The 22,092-nt window shown below is 53.3% G+C and overlaps 1 protein-coding gene across 1 annotated transcript; it reads left to right on the top strand.

Annotated features, from left to right (window-relative positions):
• The first annotated feature begins 674 nt into the window (after nt 1-674).
• PPM1G (protein phosphatase, Mg2+/Mn2+ dependent 1G) lies at nt 675-21,600 on the top strand. Its single transcript, XM_039531721.1, has 10 exons — nt 675-868; nt 4,554-4,623; nt 13,639-13,724; nt 14,451-14,583; nt 15,992-16,449; nt 16,828-16,965; nt 17,730-17,964; nt 19,035-19,164; nt 19,552-19,654; nt 20,889-21,600. Exons 1-10 carry the CDS (start codon nt 749-751, stop codon nt 21,081-21,083), a joined length of 1,668 nt encoding a protein of 555 aa, XP_039387655.1. The 5' UTR covers nt 675-748; the 3' UTR covers nt 21,084-21,600.
• The last annotated feature ends 492 nt before the right edge of the window (nt 21,601-22,092 follow it).

Raw genomic sequence — 22,092 nt, 5'->3', positions numbered from 1 at the left:
GGGCGCACGTGGGGGAGGGGCGCACGCGGGGTCGCCGGGGCAGGGGCGCACGTGGGGAGGGCGCACGCCGGGTCCCCGGGGCGGGGGCGCACGTGGGGAGGGCGCACGCAGGGTCCCCGGGGCAGGGGCGCACGTGGGGAGGGGCGCACGCAGGGTCGCCGGGGCGGGGGCGCACGTGGGGAGGGCGCACGCCGGGTCCCCGGGGCGGGGCGCACGTGGGGAGGGCGCACGCAGGGCCCCGGGGCGGGGGCGCACGTGGGGGAGGGGCGCACGCAGGGTCCCCGGGGGCGGGGGGCGCACGTGGGGCGATGAGGGGCGCACACAGGGTCCCTGGGGGCGCACGTGGGGGAGGGGCGCACACAGGGTCCCCGGGGGCGGGGGGCGCACGTGGGGCGATGAGGGGCGCACACAGGTTCCCCGGGGGGGCGCACGCAGGGTCCCCCCAGACTCGGACCCGCCCTGCCCGCCCCCCTCGAGCCCGCGCACTGACTGGCCTCCGGCCCGCGCTCCCTTGGCCGCTCTGTCCCGTCAGCCGCTCTATGGCAGGTACTTCCGGCCGCTCGCTCTCCCCATGGAGACTCTATGGCTGGCGCTTCCGGCCGCTCTGGTTCCGGTCGGTGACTCCGTGGTGGCTGGTTCCGCCTCCTCCCGCCCGCCTGCCCGCGCTCCGCGCCCCGCGCCCGTCCCGCCTGTCCGCCCCGTCCCGGCCCCGCGGCAGGGCCCGGCCGCCGCCGGAGGCCGCCGCACCATGGGCGCCTACCTGTCCCAGCCCAGCACGGTGAAGAGCTCGGGGGACGGCGCCGGGGCTGGGCCGCGCCCGCTGCACTTCGGCTACAGCGCCATGCAGGGCTGGCGGGTCTCCATGGAGGTGAGGGGCGGCGCGGGGCCCGGGCCCGAGGGGAGAGGGGGCGGCGCGGGATCCTGGGGGCGAGGGGAGGAGAGGGGGCGGCGCGGGCCCGGGGAGGGAGAGGAGATGGGGGCGGCGCGGGGCCCTGGAGGAGGAGAGGAGATGGGGCGCGGCGCGGGACCCTGGAGGGGAGGAGAGGAGATGGGGGCGCGGCGCGGGACCCTGGAGGAGAGAGGAGATGGGGGGCGCGCGGGACCCTGGAGGGGAGGGGAGATGGGGCGGCGCGGGACCCTGGAGGAGGGGAGATGGGGCGGCGCGGGACCCTGGAGGGGAGGAGATGGGGGCGGCGCGGGACCCTGGAGGAGGGGAGGAGGGGGCGGCGCGGGACCCTGGAGGGGGAGGGGAGGAGGGGGGGCGGCGCGGGACCCTGGGGGGAGGGAGAGGAGATGGGGGCGCGGCGCGGGACCCTTAACTGCTTCTTGGTACATTTAATTCTCTCTCTCCCCATAAGCCTCCCCAGACTGATAGTGAAGCATCCCCAGGGTTCTACTGTCTTTCCCTCACATGTCCCTTTGCAGAGCTAGGGGGACTCCACTTGTCTCAGCACCCATAACACACTTTTTCCAGCCTGGGGCATGCGTGTGGCTCATCTCTGAATTCCCTGCCAAGCCCTCAGCTGGGGACCTGGTAGCACAGTGCCATCACCACTACAATGAAAGGATGTTTATTCACTCTGTTTTCTCTTTGTTTTCATTAATGCCATATGTAAATCACATGGACGCAAACTCTCTTACTAAGGATTCAACACCCTTCCCACTGTGGTTAAGGGCTGAGAACTTCCAGGCCACGTTTCAGTCCTCCAAGGTGTCTCCTGGCAAAAGTGCCAGGACACAGCTTTCCTGATACTTCCACATAAATAAACAAAGTTTTTTGCAGGGGAGATTCTCCTTTCTAGTCTCTCTGCTATACCATAAAAATAAAGATGCAGTAAAGGAAGGACCCATGCCAAACTCAAGTTCTTCTGGCATTTCCTGGTTTTCGAGTGTTTAACTGTGCACTTACTGTCAGCCTAACATAGGGTTTAATCTGCTGTGCCAGTGCAAACGTGCCTGTCCTGGAGCTCTTGGCCCAGCCCAACAGAACTCCCCCAGTGGCATTCAGATAACTATCACAACCTGTTGGATGCATTGGATCAGCCTATTTCCTCACTTTCTTCCCTCCACCTTCCATTCTGGAATTGGAAGGGGAGCAGAGCACAGGGAGCTGCCCATTCCCCCTGGCTCCCAAGTCTCTAAGGTTAGAAGAGACGGTGGATTGGTGCTGAAAAATGATCGTCACCTGCATGGAAACCCCAGCCTCCCCTGCTTGCCCAGTGAGAACTGGCAGGACTCCTGGCTGGAGAGGGCCCAACAAGAGTCTGACAGAGACAGTATGCTCTGTCTCTTCAGACTGTGCACCAGCTGCTGCTGCCCACTCAACCTTCCTTCCCCCGAGGCTGGGAACTCAGAGTTGGGACTTGGCCTCAGCTTGGCAGCTGGGTTCCCCCAGTTAACAGCTTGATGTTTTCTCAAAAACTCTGGGTGTTCTCTGTGAGGACACCTTATCTTTGCCATTGTTTGATTTCCTGTAAGTGTCTCCTTCCCAGGCTTCTGCCACTGAGGTCTTAGCAGTCAGCTAGGAGAATACCCAGTAGGTGAACTGAGGAGCTATTTCCCTCCCTCTCCATGGCCTACTGTTGTTACACGGGTCGCCCATTCCCCTTGTGCTTGGGCAGTGCTCTGGGCAGGTCAGTGTTGCTGTTTTGTTGGTGGTTATTTGCACTTTCCTCGGGCACTAACTTGGTGCCACCTCTCATCTTGGCTGTGGAGGTTTGGTTTTGCTTTTTGGCCTCTTCAAAATCTGTTAAATTAGGCTGAATAATGGGGAAAGAGGAGTCAGTGAACACTGTTGCTAGTGAATTTTCCTGTGGAGCTCCTCTGATGAGGTACGTCTCAGTGTCAGCATGAGAGTCACTTAAACAGAGCCATCCCCAAGTATCTAGCAGAGAACAAAGCACCTGTGCTGAGAGGGAGTGTGCAGCACTTAAGAAACGTCAAGGCATTTCACACAAACACCCCCTGCAGGCTGAGCACCAGCCAGAGAACTGTTAGTCTGAAAGGCACATTCTGTGCTTCAAATTCAGCCCAGTCACTGCCAGCTGCTGTTCCTGGCCCAGGTCTGGGGAGGGGAAGGAATTTGGACATGAGCCCTTGTCTGCTGCTCTGTATAGGTGATTGTCCCATGCTCGTTACCTCAGTGTCTGAGTGCCTATAGATAAAGGCCAGAAAGGATTTCATTTTTGTGTCAAACAGTCCCCTTGGCGGGCCACCCTTTCTGCTGGCTCACCTGGGAGGTTCCGTGGGTGGCCGGAGAATGAGCAGCATTCTGACACCAGTGCCATGGCAGAGACGCCTGCCTGGGAGATGGGATTTCTGTGACACTATTTCTGATTCGCCCCAATGCACAGAGAACAGTGGGGGACAATGTCAGTTCTAGACTCCTCAGCCTACCCTTCAGCTCATTTGAGACCAGCACATGGGGCAGAGTCCACTTGGGGCGTGCCCAGGAAAGGCTTGGCACATTCAGGCTAGAGAGAGGGGAAAGGCCTCTAGCCCAGGTGTGCAGAGATCCCTTACAAGGGCCTGGGGAGTGTGGTGGTGCTGCCGTGCCACTTCCTGCTCTCAGTAGTCAGCGGGACACTCTCCCTCCTGTCAGGTGTGACTGGAGCAGGTGACGCTCCAGTGTGCATGGATCTGGGCTGCTTATGAACTGGGGAAAGGAGCCGGGCAGTGGGAGGGGCCACAGACTCCCTGTTTGACTTTGTCCGAGTCCTTTGGGGCTTGTCTACATGGGGAAACTTACCGGCATAACTACCAGTACGATGCTACCACTGTCGTTCTCCTGGTGTGCTATGGTGGTATAGTCATGCCAATATATTTCCTTGTGTAGATAAGCACTTGGTCTCCCTGGGCCTCCGTTCCCATCTGTACAATGGGGCCAGTAGCCCCATCCTGCCGCACGAGGGAGTGTGGGGATAAAGACACTCGGATGGTCCAGTGACGGGAGCCTGGATGGATAGGGCTGGAGTCTGGTTCCGGACTGGCAGAATCCCAAGTTACCATTTTAAAGAGCTCTCAGTCTGGAGGAGTGCAGAGGTTGCTGTGCACAGCAGAAGGCTGAAGAGTTACCTGCCCCTTCCGGGAGGAGCGAGCTGCTCTGGTGACCTGTAGATGGAGCGTGTGCTGTGGGTCTGGGAGTGTCTCGGGGGGTCTCAGGAGTGTGAAATTCACCCCCCTGCCTGCTGTAGTTGTGCTGACCCACTCTCTGGGGCAGACATAGCTAGGTCAATGAAGGATTGCTTCCATCAGCCTAGATACCATCACTAAGGGAGGTTGAGTTCCTGTGACAGCAACACCCCTTCTGTCACTGGAAGAAGCGTCAGTGCTATAGTGGCATGTGGCTGTGCTACTGTAGCAGCTGCTTCTTATTGTTCGTGCCCTCCTCTGGTTTTGTGAGAACAGCGTGTGAGTGGGAAATCTCCAGGTGTGACATGTGAGTGTGTCTGTGCTGGTACCGTATTTCCCTGCCCCTGAGCCCTGTTCATGCCAGGTCAGCCGCTGAGAGCCAGTGCAACCCCAACACTCTGAGGTGGTGCTTTCTCTTTCAGGATGCGCACAACTGTATTCCTGAGCTGGACAGTGAGACGGCCATGTTCTCCGTCTACGATGGACACGGAGGTAACTGCTCCTATCGCTCTTTCCAGGGAATTGTACCTGGGCAGCTTCTCACAGGGGACTGCTCTGGTCTGCTGCAGTGGCTGCCCCTTCAGGGCAAACCCCTCTGGCAGTAAAAACCCTACTTCTTCTTGAGAAGTGTTCTCTGGGGCAAAGTGCAGACTGAGGCTGCCGATGGCTGTGTGGGGCTGTGGGAGGAAGGGCATTGGGTTGGCACAGTGGGATCTGGACAACCTCCCTCTGGTGGGAGTTGGGCTTGAAGGGTCCACAGGAGGCATTCCGGGACTGAGGCTGTTTTTCCAGCTGGGCAGGGGAGCGGTTTGAGGGTCACCACTTTGAGGTGAGCACGTGCATAAGAACATAAGAATGGCCATACTGGGTCAGACTAAAGTTCTGTCCAGCCCAGTGTTCTGTCTACTGACAGTGGCCAGTGCCAGGTGCCCCAGAGGGAGTGAACCTAACAGGCAATGATCAAGTGATCTCTCTCCTGCCATCCATCTCCACCCTCTGACAAACAGAGGCTAGGGACACCATTCCTTACCCATCCTGGCTAATAGCCATTGATGGACTTAACCTCCATGAATTGATCCAGTTCTCTTTTAAACGCTGTTTTAGTCCCAGCCTTCACAACCTCCTCAGGTAAGGAGTTCCACAAGTTGACTATGCGCTGCGTGAAGAAGAACTTCCTTGTACTTGTTTTAAACCTGCTGCCCATTAATTTCATTTGGTGGCCCCTAGTTTTTATTTTATGGGAACAAGTAAATAACTTTTCCTTATTCACTTTCTCCACATCACTCATGATTTTATATACCTCTATCCTATCCCCCCTTAGTCTCCTCTTTTCCAAGCTGAAAAGTCCTAGCCTCTTTAATCTCTCCTCATATGGGACCCTTTCCAAACCCCTAATCATTTTATTTGCCCTTCTCTGAACATTTTCTAATGCCAGTATATCTTTTTTGAGATGAGACGACCACATCTGTACGCAGTATTTGAGATGTGGGCGTAACATGGATTTATATAAGGGCAATAAGGTAATCTCTGTCTTCTTATCTATCCCCTTTTTAATGATTCCTAACATCCTGTTTGCTTTTTTGACTGCTGCTGCACAGTGCATGGACGTCTTTAGAGAGCTATCCACAATGACTACAAAATCTTTTTCCTGATTAGTTGTAGCTAAATTAGCCCCCATCATATTGTATGTATAGTTGGAGTTATTTTTCCAAATGTGCATTACTTTATCCGCATTAAATTTCATTTGCCATTTTGTTGCCCAATCACTTAGTTTTGTGAGATCTTTTTGAAGTTTTTCAGTCTGCTTTGGTCTTAACTATCTTGAGCAGTTTAGTATCATCTGCAAACTTTGCCACCTCACTGTTTACCCCTTTCTCCAGATCATTTATGAATAAATTGAATAGGATTGGTCCTAGGACTGACCCTTGGGGAACACCACTAGTTACCCCTCTCCATTCTGAGAATTTACCATTAATTCCTACCCTTTGTTCCCTGTCTTTTAACCAGTTCTCAATCCATCAAAGGACCTTCCCTCTTATCCCATGACAGCTTAATTTACGTAAGAGCCTTTGGTGAGGGACCTTGTCAAAGGCTTTCTGGAAATCTAAGTACACTATGTCCACATGTTTGTTGACCCCTTCAAAGAACTCTAATAGATTAGTAAGACACAATTTCCCTTTACAGAAACCATGTTGACTTTTGCCCAACAATTTATGTTTTTCTATGTCTCTGACAATTTTATTCTTTACGATTGTTTCAACTGATTTGCCCAGTACTGACGTTAGACTTACCGGTCTGTAATTGCTGGGATCACCCCTAGAGCCCTTTTTAAATATTGGCGTTACATTAACTATCTTCCAGTCATTGGGTACAGAAGCTGATTTAAAGGACAGGTTACAAACCATAGTTAGTAGTTCCGCAATTTCACATTTGAGTTCTTTCAGAACTCTTGGGTGAATGCCATCTGGTCCCGGTGACTTGTTACTGTTAAGTTTATCAATTAATTCCAAACCTCCTCTAGTGACACTTCAATCTGTGACAGTTCCTCAGATTTGTCACCTACAAAAGCCAGCTCAGGTTTGGGAATCTCCCTAACATCCTCAGCCGTGAAGACTGAAGCAAAGAATCCATTTAGTTTCTCCGCAATGACTTTATCGTCTTTAAGCGCTCCTTTTGTATTTCGATCGTCAAGGGGCCCCACTGGTTGTTTAGCAGGCTTCCTGCTTCTGATGTACTTAAAAAAAAATTACCACCTTTTGAGTTTTTGGCTAGTGTTCTTCAAACTCCTTTTTTGGCTTTTCTTATTACATTTTTACACTTAATTTGGCAGTGTTTATGTTCCTATTTACCTCACTAGGATTTGACTTCCACTTTTTAAAAGATGCCTTTTTATCTCTCACTGCTTCTTTTACATGGTTGTTAAGCCACGGTGGCTCTTTTTTAGTTCTCTTCCTGTGTTTTTTTTAATTTGGGGTATACATTTAAGTTGGGCCTCTATTATGGTGTCTTTGAAAAGTGTCCACGCAGTTTGCAGGGATTTCACTCTAGTCATTGTACCTTTTAATTTCTGTTTAACTAACCCCCTCATTTTTGCATAGTTCCCCCTTCTGAAGTTAAATGCCACAGTGTTGGGGTGTTGAGGTGTTCTTCTCACCACAGGGATGTTAAAAGTTATTATATTATGGTCACTATTTCCAAGTGGTCCTATTATAGTTACCTCTTGGACGAGCTCCTGCGCTCCACTCAGAGCTAAATTGAGAATTGCCTTTCCCCTTGTGGGTTCCCATACCAGCTGCTCCAAGAAGCAGTCATTTAAAGTATCGAGAAATTTTGTCTCTGCATTTCGTCCTAAGGTGACATGTTCCCAGTCAATATGGGGATAATTGAAATCCCTCACTATTATTGAGTTCTTTATTTTGTTAGCCTATCTAATCTCCCTTAGCATTTCATCGTCACTATCATTGTCCTGTTCAGGTCATTGATAATAGATTCCTACTGTTATATTCTTATTAGAGCATGAAATTACTATCCATAGAGATTCTATGGAACATGTGGATTCACTTAAGATTTTTACTTCATTTGATTCTACATTTTCTTTCACATATAATGCCACTCCCCCGCCCCCCCATGACCTGTTCTGTCCTTCCGATATATTTTGTACCCCGGAATGATTGTGTCCCATTGATTGTCCTCAGTCCACCAGGTTTCTGTGATGCCTATTATATCAATATCGTCCTCTAACATGAGGCACTCTAGTTCACCCATCTTATTATTTAGACTTCTAGCATTTGTGTACAAGCACTTTAAAAATTTGTCACTGTTTATTTGTCTGCCCTTTTCTCATGTGTCCGATTCTTTTTTACGTGAACATTTCTTCATACACATAGCAGGTCCTAGAGGAAGGGGCACTTCCAGTTCTGCAGTGAGGGGATGACTTGGGGTTTGCAAGCTGCTCTGGGGGGCTCTGCAGTTGATGGCCTTGATCCTGCTTTAGTTTCTAGACTGTAGCTGAAGGTCCTTGCCTTGATGCTGCTGCCCGTGCCCCACTTCCCACGTCAGACTGAAGCCTGTGTCCATAGAGACCAAGAGTGTTTTTAACGTATAGGGGCGGCAGCACTCAGAGGCTTGCTGTGTGAAAGGGGTCACCAATGCAAAACCTGAAGAACCGCTGAGCTAGTCCCTTCCCCTCCGCACGCCCAGCTAAGCCAGTACTAGATACATGGGCCACAGTCTCCATGGAACTAAGCTTTCTGTAAATGCCTGGCTAGATGGATTTTGTCCAGGGTCGGTTTCCAATCAGAATACATTATTCTGTGGCTGCAGACTCCACCTCTGTGCAGAAACATGGTCTGGCACCTCTACTTGGGGTGTAACCAATACAGTGACATCCGCCCGAGCCTGCAGACAATAGCATTTATTTATTTGCCACCCCACCCTCATCGTATCTGAGCAGCTCGCCCCTTGCAACGGCCCTGCCAGGTAGGACAGAGTTGTTATCCTCTGGCTGGTAGGAGGGGAACAGAGGCGGATCAAGGACTTTCTGGAAGTGCCTTTGAGTTCAGGTGGTGTTTGGGTGCTGGGCACGTCTGTCCAAAGTCACGTGCTGTCTGCCTGGCCATGGTCCCCGTGGAGTCCCCGTCGTAACTGCAAGCCTGCCCTGCCTCCTGCTGCTGCGTCCCAGCAGGGGGGTCGCTTTGAAACCGAACCCTGGAATTCTCAGCCTCCCCACGAATTGTGTCATTGAGTTTCATGTTAGTAGTATTGGCTTGTGTTGCCATAGCAGCTACAAACCTCTGTCATGGCCAGCACCCCTGTGCTAGGCACTTTAGACATGGGACAAAAAGATGACTCCTGCCCCAAAGAGCTTACAGTTGAAGTCAGGCCAAGAGGGACCCAGCCAGGCGGGGCTGCAAGGGAACAGAGAGACAGCATTAGTGAGCCTGAGGGGCAGGGGGCTCTGCACACCAGCAGCCTAGCGGCTGTCAGTTTTTTGGAAGGTTCATGGCAGCAGAGGTGTTGAAAGAGGCAGCTTTGTGAGTGTTTGCAGGAAGCTCCTCTCAAGCATGTGGGTGGCAGGGGAGAAGGCTTGAAAATGTACCAAGGGGGCAGTTGAGGCTGGCACCACGGGCCAGTTGGAGTCAGCCTTTCACTAATGAATGAGAGAGGACGGTTGGTGGGGACAGGGCGTGAAGGGCCTCAAGAGTGAAGACAGCTTATGTTAGGTACAGTAGAGGAGGTGGAGGGGGGCTGGTGGAGGGATGCGAAGAGAGGGGTGACATAGTCAGAGCACCACGGCTAGGACACTGATCTTTGCAGCAGCATTATGAATGGGTCTGAGCGAGACAAGACTGTATTTGTCAAAGCCAGAGAGAAGGGAGTTGTAGTATTGAGATTGGCGCGCAGATGAGATTCATCCTAGACCAGTCTGAAGTGATGCTGCTGGGTTGGGGGAAGCAGCAAGAGGAGATGGAGATAGTTGCAGCCCCTTGGATTAAGGGGGTACAGCCACTAGCAGTTATTGATGATCACAATTTAGGATGATTCGTGACCCGCAACTCACGTTCACCTGATAAAACATTTGAGTTTGTTTGGCCGAATAAGCCCAGTATGCCTCTCCGTGCTCCCGCCTCCTTGTCTCTGCAGGTCCTACCAGGGTGTTTTAGAGGGACTGTCTCCTCCACTGTTCTCCTAGGTTAGGAACCAGAGATTTATAGAGCATAAAGGCAGGAGGAACCTCTGAGATCATGTCTCTGACCTCTGGTGTAACACACGCTGTAGTAATCCTGATATTGATTTCTATTTGAACTGGAGCAGAGCTTTTAGGAAACTATCCAGTCTTGATTTAAAAATTGCCAGTGATGGAGGATAAGTTGTGCCAGTGTTTAGTTATGCTCAGTGGTTTTTGCTGTTGTTGTTTTTTAAAAAAGTAGTTGCATCTTATTTCTGGTCTGAATTTGTCCAGCTTCAGCTTCCAGACACTAGGACGTTACACCTTTGCCTGCTAGATTGAAGACTCCCTCGATATCAAATAGCTGTTCCCCATGTATGTACGTATAGACTGGGATCAAGTCACTCCTTAACCTTTCCTTTTTTAACAAAAATGTTGTGGTACTAAGTCAAACACCTCACAGAAATTTAAGTCTGCTACATCCACACGATGACCTTTATCAGCCAACTGTGTCATTTCATCAAAAATAGAGAGCATGTTAGTTTGACAGGATCTGTTTTCCATAAACCCATGTTGATTTGCATTAATTATATTATGTAAGAACTGCCATGCAGCGTCAGACCATGGTCCCTCTAGCACAGTAGCCTGTCTCTGACAGTTGTCCATACTGGAGCTTCATGGAGAGTGCACATAACAAGGTAGTTAGTGATCCATCCTGTCTTCCCCTGCCGGCTTCTGGCAGTCAGAACTTTAGGGTTGCCCCAAGGGTTGGGTTGCGTCCCTGACCATCTTGGCTAATAGCCATTGATGGACCCGTCTTCCATGAACTTCACTATGTATTTTTTTGAGCCCAGTTCTACTTTGGCCATCACAACATCCCTGGCAATGAGTTCCACAGGTGAATTGTGCATTGTGTGAAACGGTGCTTCCTCTTGTTTTGTATTCATCCTGCTACCTGTTAATTTTATTGGGTGACTCCTGGTTTTTATATTGTGGAAAAGGGTAAATAACACTTCATTATTCACTCTCTCCACACCAGGCATGATTTTCTAGATCTCTGGCATATCCCCTCTTAGTCGTCTCTTTTCCAAGCTGAACAGCCCTAATCTTTTTAGTCTCTCCTCATATGGAAGCCCTTTTATATTTGTTCCCCTTTTCTAGTTCCATTATATCCTTTCTGAGATGGGGTAACCAGAACTGGACACAGTATTCAAGGTGCGGATGTGCCATGGGCTTACTTAGAAACTAAGACTGAAAATATCATAATGCCCCTATCACTTTCCTAATGGTTCCTACCATTCTGTTAACCTTTTTGACTTCTGCGCATTGAGCTGAAGTTTTCAGAGAACTATTCACTATGACTCTTTGAGTGATAACAGCTAATTTTGAACCCATCATGCATTACTTTGCACTTATCAATGTTGAATTTCATCTGCTATTTTCCTGCTCAATCACCCAGTTTTGTGAGATCCCCCTGGAACTTTTTGTAGTCAGCTTTGAACTTAACTATCTCGAGCAACTTTGTATCATCTGCAAACTTTTCCTGTTCACTCTTTCTTCCTGATCAGCAATTAATGTGTTAAACAGCACAGTCTTTGTACAGATCCTTGGGGGATCCCACTGTTTAATCTCTGTGCATTGTGACAGCTGACCATTTATTCCTACCCTTTGTTCCCTGTCTGTTAACCAGTTACTGATCCATTAGAGGACCTTCTCTCTAATCCCATGAGAGCTTAGGCTCTGGTTACACTACAGCTTAAATCAACATAAGTTATGTTGCTCATGGGTGTGAATTAGTCACCCTCCTAAAGCGCCATAACTTATGCCGGTGTGGACAGTGCTGTGTCGGCGGGAGAGCTTCTTGCAGGGGCTGGAGTAGTTAAGCCGACAGGAGAGCTCTCTGGAGTGGTGTAGCTGCATCAGTGCTCTCTTGTGTAGCCATAGCATAAGTTTCCTTAAAAGTCTTTCTGAAAGTCCAGGTACTCTCTAACCGCTGGATCACTCTTGGCCACATGTGTGTTGACCCCCTCAGAGAATTCTAATAGATTGGTGAGGCATGATTTCCCATAGGAAAAGCTGTGTTGATTCTTCCCCAATAAACTGTGTTTAACTCGGTTTTTGATAATTCTGTTCTTTACTATGATTTCTGCTAGTTTGTGCAGTCCTGAAGTTAGGCTCACTGGCCTGTAACCACTGGCCGGGATCGCCTCTGGAGCCCATTTTAAAAATCAGCATTACATTCTAGTCATGTGGTGCACCGTCCTTTAATGCTTTATAAATTGAGTCCTGTATCAGCTGTTCCGTTGTTCTGGCCAGGACTGATGTCTGTCTGATAGGCCTGTGGTTACCTGGGACATCCTGTTCACCCTTTTAAAGTCACCACCCCAAGATGGTCACGGTCTGTGTCACTGTTGTTGATCCCTTTCCCCCATGCTAGCTTCTGGATCAATGGTTACAGCACTCACCGGGGATGTGGGAGAGCCAGGCTCCAATCCCCACTCTGGAACAGACGTGAAACGGGGGTGCCGATTCTCTCTGCTGCTCAGGGTGAATATGGTCTGACTGGGCGGGTCTGCATCACCCAACTTCTGATGCATCCCCTTTAGCCAAAGCTGTTTTCACAGGGTTTAAATTCCTTGCCAGTTGCCCAGTTCTCCCCTCCCTCCAGGCAGGTTTGAAAGAGCTGTGTGTTTGCCATTCATTCCTTACTTCCCCTAACAGCGCCGTCACCTTGGGGGGACCCTGCCGTCACCCTTTGTCTGCATTCTTGCTGCCCTTCTCCTTTCCCTGCATTCTTGGCATGTTCTTGTTTGGCTGCTTCCCCCTTCTCCATTCCCAGTGTGGTTCCTTCTCCCACTCAGATCTCTGGCCCTTCCCTTCCAGACCAGAGGGGCTGCTCCTCACCTCTCCCATCAGAGCTTTTCACTGGGCTGCTTCCCTGCCCCGCTGTGCGTTCTGCCAAGTCCCATTGGATGAGCTGAACTCCAGGAGTTTGTGGTCACTGCTGCCATGTCAGTGCCGTCTTCTCTTTGGGGGGGCCCCACCTGTCGTCTGAACCACAACCCTGTGGTCTGCCTGGCTGCACTGGTTACCCAGGCACCCCCAAGGAGGAGTCGTGGTGTCAAGTAGCCGACAGTTGGTTCAGGAGTGAAATAATCTGTATGCTCATGTGCAGGCCAGGGGTCTGTTACACGTAACTCAGAGAATTTCTCCTCCTTCCATGTCTGGCCCTGTGGCTTGCTTCTCCTATCGCCGCCTCCTGCATTTCTTTCCTTCCTCTCCCAGTAGGACTCTGCTCTGCCCATTAGGACCACAGTCTCCCTCGTTAATTGTAGCATCTCCTTCCTCTTGCGCTCCTGTATGTGAACACTCACTGGCTGCCCCCTGTGTGCTGGAAACATGGCACCTCCCAGATTATCTGCATTGAGCAGAAGCCCCCTTTTCCCTGCTGCAGTATCAAAGTTTGGCTCTCCAGGTGGGACTGGCCTGAGAACAGTGGAGTCCCTTGGAACCTGGCCAGCCCCAATGAAGGGTGAAAAGCCTTGGAGATTTGCTGGGGTCCCAGGGCTTGTCATACTGATGGTGTCTCCAGTGGCAGCAGCAAGTCCTGCCACCTCGGCGGTGCAGCTCCTTGGAAAGCGGAGGCCCCAGCGCCAAGCCCCGAGATATCCCACTAGCGACCTCTCCTCTGCAGTTGGTTGCTGTCTCCTCCTCCTGCACTGACCTCCGTCCTGGCTGGAGGCCCCAGATTTCCCTCGGGGCTGTCACAGCTCAGCTCGCTCTGTGCCCAGGGCCACTGGGAGGAGCAGGATTTTCAAGCAGCCTCTGCTCTCTTTCAGGGGAAGAGGTTGCCCTGTATTGTGCCAAGTATCTCCCGGAGATAATCAAGGACCAGAAGGCGTACAAGGAAGGCAAACTACAGAAGGTAAGAGCCTGGCACTGCAGTGGATAAGTGTAGGCATCAAGGCAGGAGAACAGGCCTCTCTGGGCATCTAGTCCCCACCCAGATCCCGGTGTCATCTGGGATTGCCCAGCCCCTCCCTCGGAGGCTGTCCCAAGGCCTGGTTATTCTCCCAGGGAAGCTTTCTTCCTTTTTCCACCTTGGGTCTTCTGCTCACTAGCTGTTGGCCTTGTTGTTTAACTGTTCCGCCTCCCTCCTTTAGCTTCCTTGAAGTTACTGAGAGACCGTGCTCATTTCTGCCTCATGCCTTGTGTTCGCTACAGAGAGTCCCCCTCTCTGCTCTCCATATCCCCACAGAGCTACCCTGGTTTTCAGTCTCCTCCTGGATCAATGCAGGAATCGGACTGATGGGCAGCAGTGTAGGTGAGAGAAATGCAGCCCCTTGAGACTCACAGCGATGGCAGAGTGGAGCTTTCGGAGAAGAGTCATTAGGCGGCATGTCCTGAGCGCAGGCCAGTCTGGCAAAGCCAGTGACCTATAGGAACGAGGGGTTGTTCTCATGCTGACCCTCCCCAGTGCCATCCCGTCTGCCCCATGCGCTCTCTGGCAAACCTGGCCAGTCACCTCCGTGATTCTCCTGAAGGGGCTGGGGACGTGATGGGATCCCAGTGCTGCTGAGAGAGGGCAGGGCGGGTGGGCGGGCGCTCCCCTGAACAGCATGCAGCCCCTGTGCTGTCTGTCTGTCCGTAGGCCCTGGAGGATGCCTTCCTGGCCATCGATGCCAAGCTGACCACAGAGGAGGTGATTAAGGAGCTCGCTCAGATCGCTGGGCGGCCCCAGGATGACGACGAGGAGAAAGAGAAAGTGGCTGATGAAGATGATGGTAAGTGAAGCATGTGCCCAGTCAGTATCTGAGGCTGAGCACTGAGGCGCTGGCCGCCAGCCGTGGTGGGGGCAGGGCAGTGACTGCTAGGGAAGGGTTTGCTTTTTAAAGGAGCCAGTTAAACAAAGTGCAGCTGGAGCTAACTTAGCACTCTCCTCGAGGCACCTCCCGGCCTGGCATGGGGGAGTCGGAGCTGTTTTGGCAAGCTTGCTCGTTTAACTGACACACGCCTTCCTTGGGCCCCTCCCTTGGGCGTATCTGCAGCAGGTGCTCTGCTCCAGCCAAGGGTTTGAGCTTTCTGGGCCATGGCAATACGGGTCTGAGCTGAGATGTGGTGTCAGTGAGATGGGCAGCAGTGTCCCAAGCTTGGAGCTCCAGGGTGGGGTGGGTCGTGGACGGCTGGACAAGTGGTGGGATGGAGGTGAACTGAAGCCCCCCCAGGTGACTGGCCCAAGACTCTGCCTTTTTCATTCAAAGAAGCAGATGTGCTTTCCCACCTGGGCATGTCTGTCAGGGCAAGGAGCAAAGCCCCAGCCAGGAAACCAGAATTACTCGCTGCCAGCCTTCGAGTGAACGTAAAGGGGCACCCGCACTGGATCCCGGCATTTTTCTGCAAGTGCCTGGGACACCTGGGTTCCTAAACCTGGGGGGGGAGCCCTTTAGTTTGCTCTCTGCATCTGGCAGCACTCTGGGTAGAGTCATTTCACTTCCCATCTTTGAGCTGACTAGTAAAGTTAAAACGAGCAAAACGGCAGCTTCAGGGAAGCAGCAAGATTCCCCCTTGAACTGCTGGCCCCGGTTTGGTGTTTGGGAAGGGTGTGTCTTAGCGTCTCACATTTCCCCATGGCCCCAGCGCCTGGTTCTCAGGTGGGTGAGCGACCTGTGCCAGAGCCCTGCGGAGTGACTCGGCCTTTCCCGTTTGTGGTGTCTGATCTGTGCAAGAAAACAGACCAGCCAGTGTCCCAGCACTCAGCATCACCACAGACCTTCAAACAAAACCCAAACGCTTGGCCAGCATCAGCTGTTCCCACTTGCGAGCTCACCCCCAGCACCTCGAGCTGCGCTTCCATTGGTGAATCCCTCCTTGGTGGCCACTGTGGCCATGACGGTGGCCAGTGAGCATCGCCCGGCTTAGCAGCTGAGAGCTGGCTGCTGTGTGTCCATAGAGCCCAGTGTGTGCGCTGTGCCTATCGGCTGTGTGAGTGTGATGGTCGCCCTCCCCACTGCTTGGTCTGGGAGCTGGGTGGGGGCAGCTGTCTCCCTTGTGTGTGCGTGGAATGCCCAGCACAGTGCGGGCACTGCTGGAACACCAGGCATCTCTTGGCTAGTGCAGCTTGGAGCCAAACCTGTGCTGCTGCTGCCACCCCACAGGCGGCGTTTCCTGCTCTGATTCCCCTTTCTCTTGCAGTTGACAACGAGGAAGCGGCTCTTCTGCACGAAGAAGCCACAATGACCATAGAGGAGCTGCTGACCCGCTATGGACAGAACTGCATCAAGAACCTCAGAAACAAGCCACTCCCTCCGGCCGGGGAGATGGGCCAGGAGCATGGCGGGGAGGCGAGCGTGAATGGAGAAGGCAGCCCGGGGGAGCTGGCCGAGCACAGGGAGAGGAAGAACGGGAAGCCAGACAACGAGGCCACAGGCATTTCCTCCACCTCGGATGGAGCCGATGCTGGGAACGACAGCTGTGCTGCAAAGCAGGCCGAAGTGGGCAGGGGCGAAGAGACGGTCACCTCCTCCACGGGAGAGGCAGGGCCCTCCTGCTCCTCCACTGGAAAGCCCCAGGGCACGACCAAGTCCAAATTTTTTGAAGACAGCGAGGATGAGTCAGATGAGGGCGAGGAGGAGGAGGAGGAGGACAGTGAGGTAGGCGCCAGAGCGCGGAGGCAGCTGCCCTTCCTGGGGGTGGGGAATGACTCTCTCTCTCTCCACATTCTTTAAGGGCTGTGAGAGCATCGGGCCGCCCCAGGCCTGCCATCGAGGTGGGATTTACAGGCTGATGCCTCTGTCCACACCGCCTCGCAGTGGGCCTGTGGAGGGAGGATGCTGCAGACGCTGTGGTCTGGCCAGTGCATGAGCTGGGAGCTGCTACCTGCTGCCCAGCTCATACGCACCAGAGAGAGAGAAGACCTGCTGGGTCATCGGCTCCCTCTTGCTGAGCTCATCTCGTCCATCCTCCCGGAGGGGCTTGTGCCCTCGGAGCCGGGCACTCCTGCTCTCTCATGGCGTCTCTCGTTTCTGTAGGAGTGCAGTGAGGATGAGGATGGCTACAGCAGTGAGGAGGCAGAGAATGAAGAGGATGAAGATGACACAGAAGAGGCTGAGGAGGATGAGGACGAAGAGGAAGAGATGATGTTACCAGGCATGGAGGGGAAAGAGGAGGTGCACATCCCATTTCTGCCTTCTCTAGGTTCTTTGTTAATCCTGTGTCGGGGAGCACCCGCGGGTCACTTGGGAGCCAGAGAATGCCCCTTTCCATGTAGCCTGAAGCAGGTGTCTTCCCACCCGGAGGCGGTGGAGGGTTTGGAATGGGGCCTGGGCTGTGGGGCAGCAGGGGAGATGCTGCAAAGGGGGACTCCACTGCTAGCTTATCTGGTCGGACGTACCGCAGAACAGCACGGCAATTCCTCAGGATCAGCCAGCCTGGCTGTGTGTCTCACCTGCACACAACAAACGCTAGTAATTAGCAGCTCTCCAGCCAGCCAGCTGGCTGAGGACGGCATTGGCAGCTGGGCGGGAGCTGCAGCTAGGTGCAGTGAAATGGAGACTGCAGCAGCCTCCATCCTTGCCACTACAATGCAGTGCAGCCCCTGCTTGGGGCAGGCTGAGGCTGGAGTTGCTGCAGGAGAGGACAGCTGCAGGCCATACTATTGCGCTCACTGGTGTTCCTAGGACAGTGTGTTAAATCTGAGCTGGCCCACTCCTGGGAGAAGGTACCCATGCTCTGTTCCTTTCGCACCCCTTCCCTCGCCTCCTGCGGTGGCCCCCTCTTTGGGCCCTGCACCTCTTGAAAGGGGAGGTCTGGTACAGCCGATGTCCTGTAAGAGCTCCTGGGCTGGTTTGGACGTCTCTCCCCGAATAGCTCCTTTAAGGCTAGGGGCATTGTGTATCTGGGAGGAAGTCTCACCAAACCCCTTGCCTCTCAGCCTGGCTCTGACAGCGGGACGACTGCCGTGGTAGCCCTTATCCGGGGGAAACAGCTGATCGTAGCCAATGCTGGAGACTCTCGCTGCGTGGTGTCAGAGGGCGGCAAAGCTGTGGATATGTCCTATGACCACAAGCCGGAGGATGAGCTGGAGCTGGCGAGGATAAAGAACGCTGGCGGCAAGGTCACCATGGATGGGAGAGTGAACGGGGGTCTCAACCTCTCCAGGGCAATCGGTGAGTGAATCCAGGAGGCCGGCCAGGGCACCCTGCAGCCGGGGGGATGGCACGTGCATGCAGACCACCTGCTTCATGGTGGGTTTGTGAGTGATGGATGGTGTAGATGGGGCCCAAGGCATGTAGGTGTCAGCCAGGAGTGGTGAGAAAAGCAAATGATACTGGGATGTCTAAGGCATGGGGTGGTGTATTCCCTAATTAGTGGTGTGGGCTCATCTGAACACCGTGTGGGGTTCTCATCACCCTCCTAAACAGGGTGTTGCACAGCTAGAGGGGTTAGAGAAGGGCAGCGAGAACGGTAAAGGACTTGGGGAAATCTCTTCTGTGCAGAGGGGTTTGTCCCCGTGCAAAGGAGATGGATGAGGAGGGACATGATTAAAGTTTCTAAAGCAATGCACGGTCGAGAGAAAGGGAGATCAGCAGTGTCTGTTTAAATGATGGGGACCCTGAAAAGGCACAAGGGGCCTGTGGAACTCCCTGTCACATGACATAGCTGAGGCTAAGAGCCTAGCGGGATTCAGTGAGAAGTTAGATGTTTCTCTAGGAATGGGGAATATCTGGAATTATCAGAGGAAATACTAACCCTCAAACCAGAGTTCTGAAGTGGCCATGAACCCTCTTGCCCCAGAGCATGAGCCTCTAACTACTGGGGCTGGGGGAACCTTCCCCTGGGGCAAACCGCCTGGTCACTGCACCTTCCCCTGAAGCAGCTGGTGCTGGCCCCCATCGGAGATAGGACACTGGACTAAATGGACCCTGGTCTGGTCCACATGGGCAGTGTCTGTGTTTGTGCTCCTAAAAGCACAGGCGGTGGGGAGCTGTGTGGCTGGGCTGGGGACACACTGTTTTGGGGTTCTCGCTCTTCTTCAGTGTTGTAGCAGTTAAGTGCCAGGCTCTGCTGAGCTGGCCTCATGCTCCAGCTCAAACACAGACCTCAGTCTGCGACAGGGGGGTTGTCCCCTCTGCCTGCAGGAGTGCTGGCCTGGGCTCTCGAGCAGCCCCTCCCCAGCAGTCAGGGCAGCACAGCTGGAGGAGACTGTGCCGGCACTGACCTTCCCCTCTCTTGCCAGGCGACCACTTCTACAAACGGAACAAGAACCTGCCCCCGGAAGAGCAGATGATCTCGGCCTTACCCGACATCAAGGTGCTGACAATAAACGAGGAACACGACTTCATGGTTATCGCATGCGACGGAATCTGGTGAGCACCAGAGGAGCAGAAGCCCCTATGGGATGGATCCTGCCCCAGCCTTCGCACGGGGCAGCAGGCCAGGCGCGTATCCCCGTGACACCTCAGTAAGGGTTAGGGGCCTCTGGGATAGCTCATCAAAGAGCCCGCGGCAGGCTGTCCCCAGTGGGGCGCCGTTCCCTGGGCAGAGGATGGCACAGCGCACTCCACGGTGCCCATGGCCCCTGAACAAGGGGATCTCCTTTAACATCTGTCTTGGTGCGTACCCTGCCCCTCCCATTCAGCGAGCCAGCGCTCTCCGCCATAGCACAGCAGAACCAGGCCTCCCTGCCGTCAGCTGCAGGGCACTCTTTCCTTGCCCTGCCAGCCACTCTGACCCCTCACCCGCTCTGCTGGCAGGAATGTGATGAGCAGCCAGGAAGTGGTGGATTTCATCCAGGCCAAGATCAGCCAGAAGGATGAGAACGGGGACCTGAGGCCTCTCTCCTCCATAGTAGAAGAGGTAAGCAGCCTGACTCCAGCTGCCCTTTCCTGGATGGGCTTCCTCAGCTCGCTGGGCATTTGCATGCTCGCTGGGCAGTGACTCCCTGCAGGGAGAGTTACTGGGGCCCGCTCATTGCTGGGTGGTGATGAAATCCATACGGACCCAACAACTTTATCTGCTTCCTAGTTTCAGAGGAGTAGCCATGTTAGTCTGTATCAGCCAAAACTACGAGGAGTCCTGCTGGCACTTTAGAGCCTAACACATTTATTTGGGCATAAGCTTTCGTGGGCTATAACACACTTCATCAGATACATGGAGTGAAAAATACAGTAGGCAGGTATAAATATACAGCACATGAAAAGATGGGAGTTGCCTTACCGAGAGGTCAGTGCTAACAAGGCCAATTCAATCAGGGTGGATGTGGCCCATTCCCAACAGTTGACAAGAAGGTGTATTAACAGAGGGGAAAAATTTTTTTTGTAGTGACCCAGCCACTTTATTCAGGCCTAATTTGATGGTGTCCAGTTTGTAAATTAATTCCAGTTCTGCAGTTTCTCATTGAAGTCTGTTTCTGAAGTTTTTTTGTTGAAGAATGGCCACTTTTAAGTCTGTTGTTGAGTGTCCAGGGAGATTGTTGAGACTGGGCTACATCCACCCTGATTGAATTGGCCTCGTTAGCACTGACCCCCCACTTGGTAAGGCAACTCCCCCCATCTTTTCATGTGCTGTATATATATCTGCTACTGTATTTTTCACTGCGCGCATCTGATGAAGTGGGTTCTAGCCCACGAAAGCTTATGCCCAAACAAATTTGTTAGTCTCTAAGGGGCCACAAAGACTCCTCATTGTTTTTGCCTTCCTAGTGTTATTCTGAACAGCCAGCAGGTGGCAGTGCTGAGCAGCACAAGGCCCTGCCAGCAGAGGTGGTCAGCACATTGGGATATTTTGGAGGTGCCCCCCAACACATACTAATAATGAACAGGGGGCCCCCTGGAGGTGCTCCAGGTGCTAAGCAATTGCTTGGTCTGCTCATGCCTATCGCTGGCTCTGCCTGCCGGCCTCCCAAGGCACTGAGCACTGCCTTAAGCTGTCCCGTTCCCTCGCCTGGGAGGAGCTGGAGCCTGGGCCTGGCCCCGGAGCCGGGAATCAGCCAGCAAGTGAGCGGCTCCCTTGGACTGCTCGGCTGCGTATGAGGTTGGCGTCCTACTGGCTGCTTCCCGTGTGCTGTTAACTTTGTCCTGTTCCCTCTCAGCTCCTGGATCAGTGCTTGGCTCCCGACACCTCAGGGGATGGCACCGGCTGCGATAACATGACCTGCATCATTATCTGCTTCAACCCACGCTCCACGCAAGCCCACACCGACAGTGGCAAACGGAAACTGGCAGAGGCCCAGGCAGCGGGGGAGGAGAACGGCAGCGACAGCAGCAAGAAGGCCAAGCGGGACTAGCAGGCCCAGCACAGAGACTTGTCGTGCACTCCCCAGACTCGTTTCTTAAACAAGCTGAACTCGAGACTCCAAAGTCTCGTCCTTTTTTTTTTTGTTTAGCCTTAGCAGAGGCCACGTTTGTCTGTGTCCTGGACAGGGGTGGGGTGGGTTAGCAGGGCATGTCATGTTCATTTGTAACCATTCCAAAGAGTGAGCCAACAGCAGAGCTGCCAAGCGGGGCTGGCTTCAGCTCCGCGGACACGGGAGCCCCGGCGGAGGTGAGTAGCACGTTAGTGGTTAGAGGATGGACATCCCAACATTGTCTCTATGTAGGTGTCGCCATTTTTGTGCCTGTGACTATTCTGTTTGGAGGGGAAGAACTTTTTCACTGTTGAGGTTTTTTAATCTGTGCCCCCTTTATTTAAGGCCCGTTCTGTTTTTATTTGTGGAACAATCTGGATCGGGTGCCACTGTTGCACCTCGCTCTGTTATACACTTTCAATCAATACTTTTTCAAACTAAAAGCCCAGAAAACTTAGCCGCCCCTTTGTCCTTGGCTCTTTCGCAGGAGGTGGGGCGGGAAGCGGGGAGAACCGAGTCTGTCTGTTTAATCTTTTAACCCTTTACAGGTTACGAGACCTTAGGAGACTGTGAGGAGCTGATTGCATAGTGGGTGCCCCAACCCAGTACTGCCTTTCCTGTTGCACCTTGCTCCTGGTCTGCAGGCTCCAGTCTCGGGCTCCCTCCCATGGCACCATTGAGCCCTGACCCTGCAGCATTTGAGCAGAGAGCTGGCAGTGCTGGGCGGGATGGCTTGGGGATGTGTAGAAATGGGCAGTAGGGACAAACCTCCTGAGCTCATTTGTCTTTACTGAATCCCTGATTTAACCCCTGGGTCCAAGAGGCAAGACTGACATCCAAACACCTCAGGCCCCACCCAGCTCTCCTCTTCCCTTCAAGGTGATGGCCGCATGATGCGCTGGGCGGGTGCCAGCGCTGCACCCATCTCTGGCAGCTTGTGTGCTTTGCA

This window comes from Mauremys reevesii, linkage group 3, assembly GCF_016161935.1.
Source record: "Mauremys reevesii isolate NIE-2019 linkage group 3, ASM1616193v1, whole genome shotgun sequence".
In the NCBI taxonomy this organism is placed as follows: Eukaryota; Metazoa; Chordata; order Testudines; family Geoemydidae; genus Mauremys; species Mauremys reevesii.
The sequence above is the reverse complement of the archived record's forward strand: the minus strand, read 5'-3'. Positions and strand labels throughout refer to the sequence as shown.

Excerpts from the sequence above, each read along its gene's own strand:
- PPM1G (XM_039531721.1), top strand. The coding sequence starts at position 749 with ATGGGCGCCTACCTGTCCCAGCCCAGCACGGTGAAGAGCTCGGGGGAC. Across the intron at positions 869-4,553 it reads GCTGGCGGGTCTCCATGGAG|GATGCGCACAACTGTATTCC; the intron begins GTGAGGGGCGGC and ends TTTCTCTTTCAG. Across the intron at positions 16,966-17,729 it reads GCATGGAGGGGAAAGAGGAG|CCTGGCTCTGACAGCGGGAC; the intron begins GTGCACATCCCA and ends CTTGCCTCTCAG.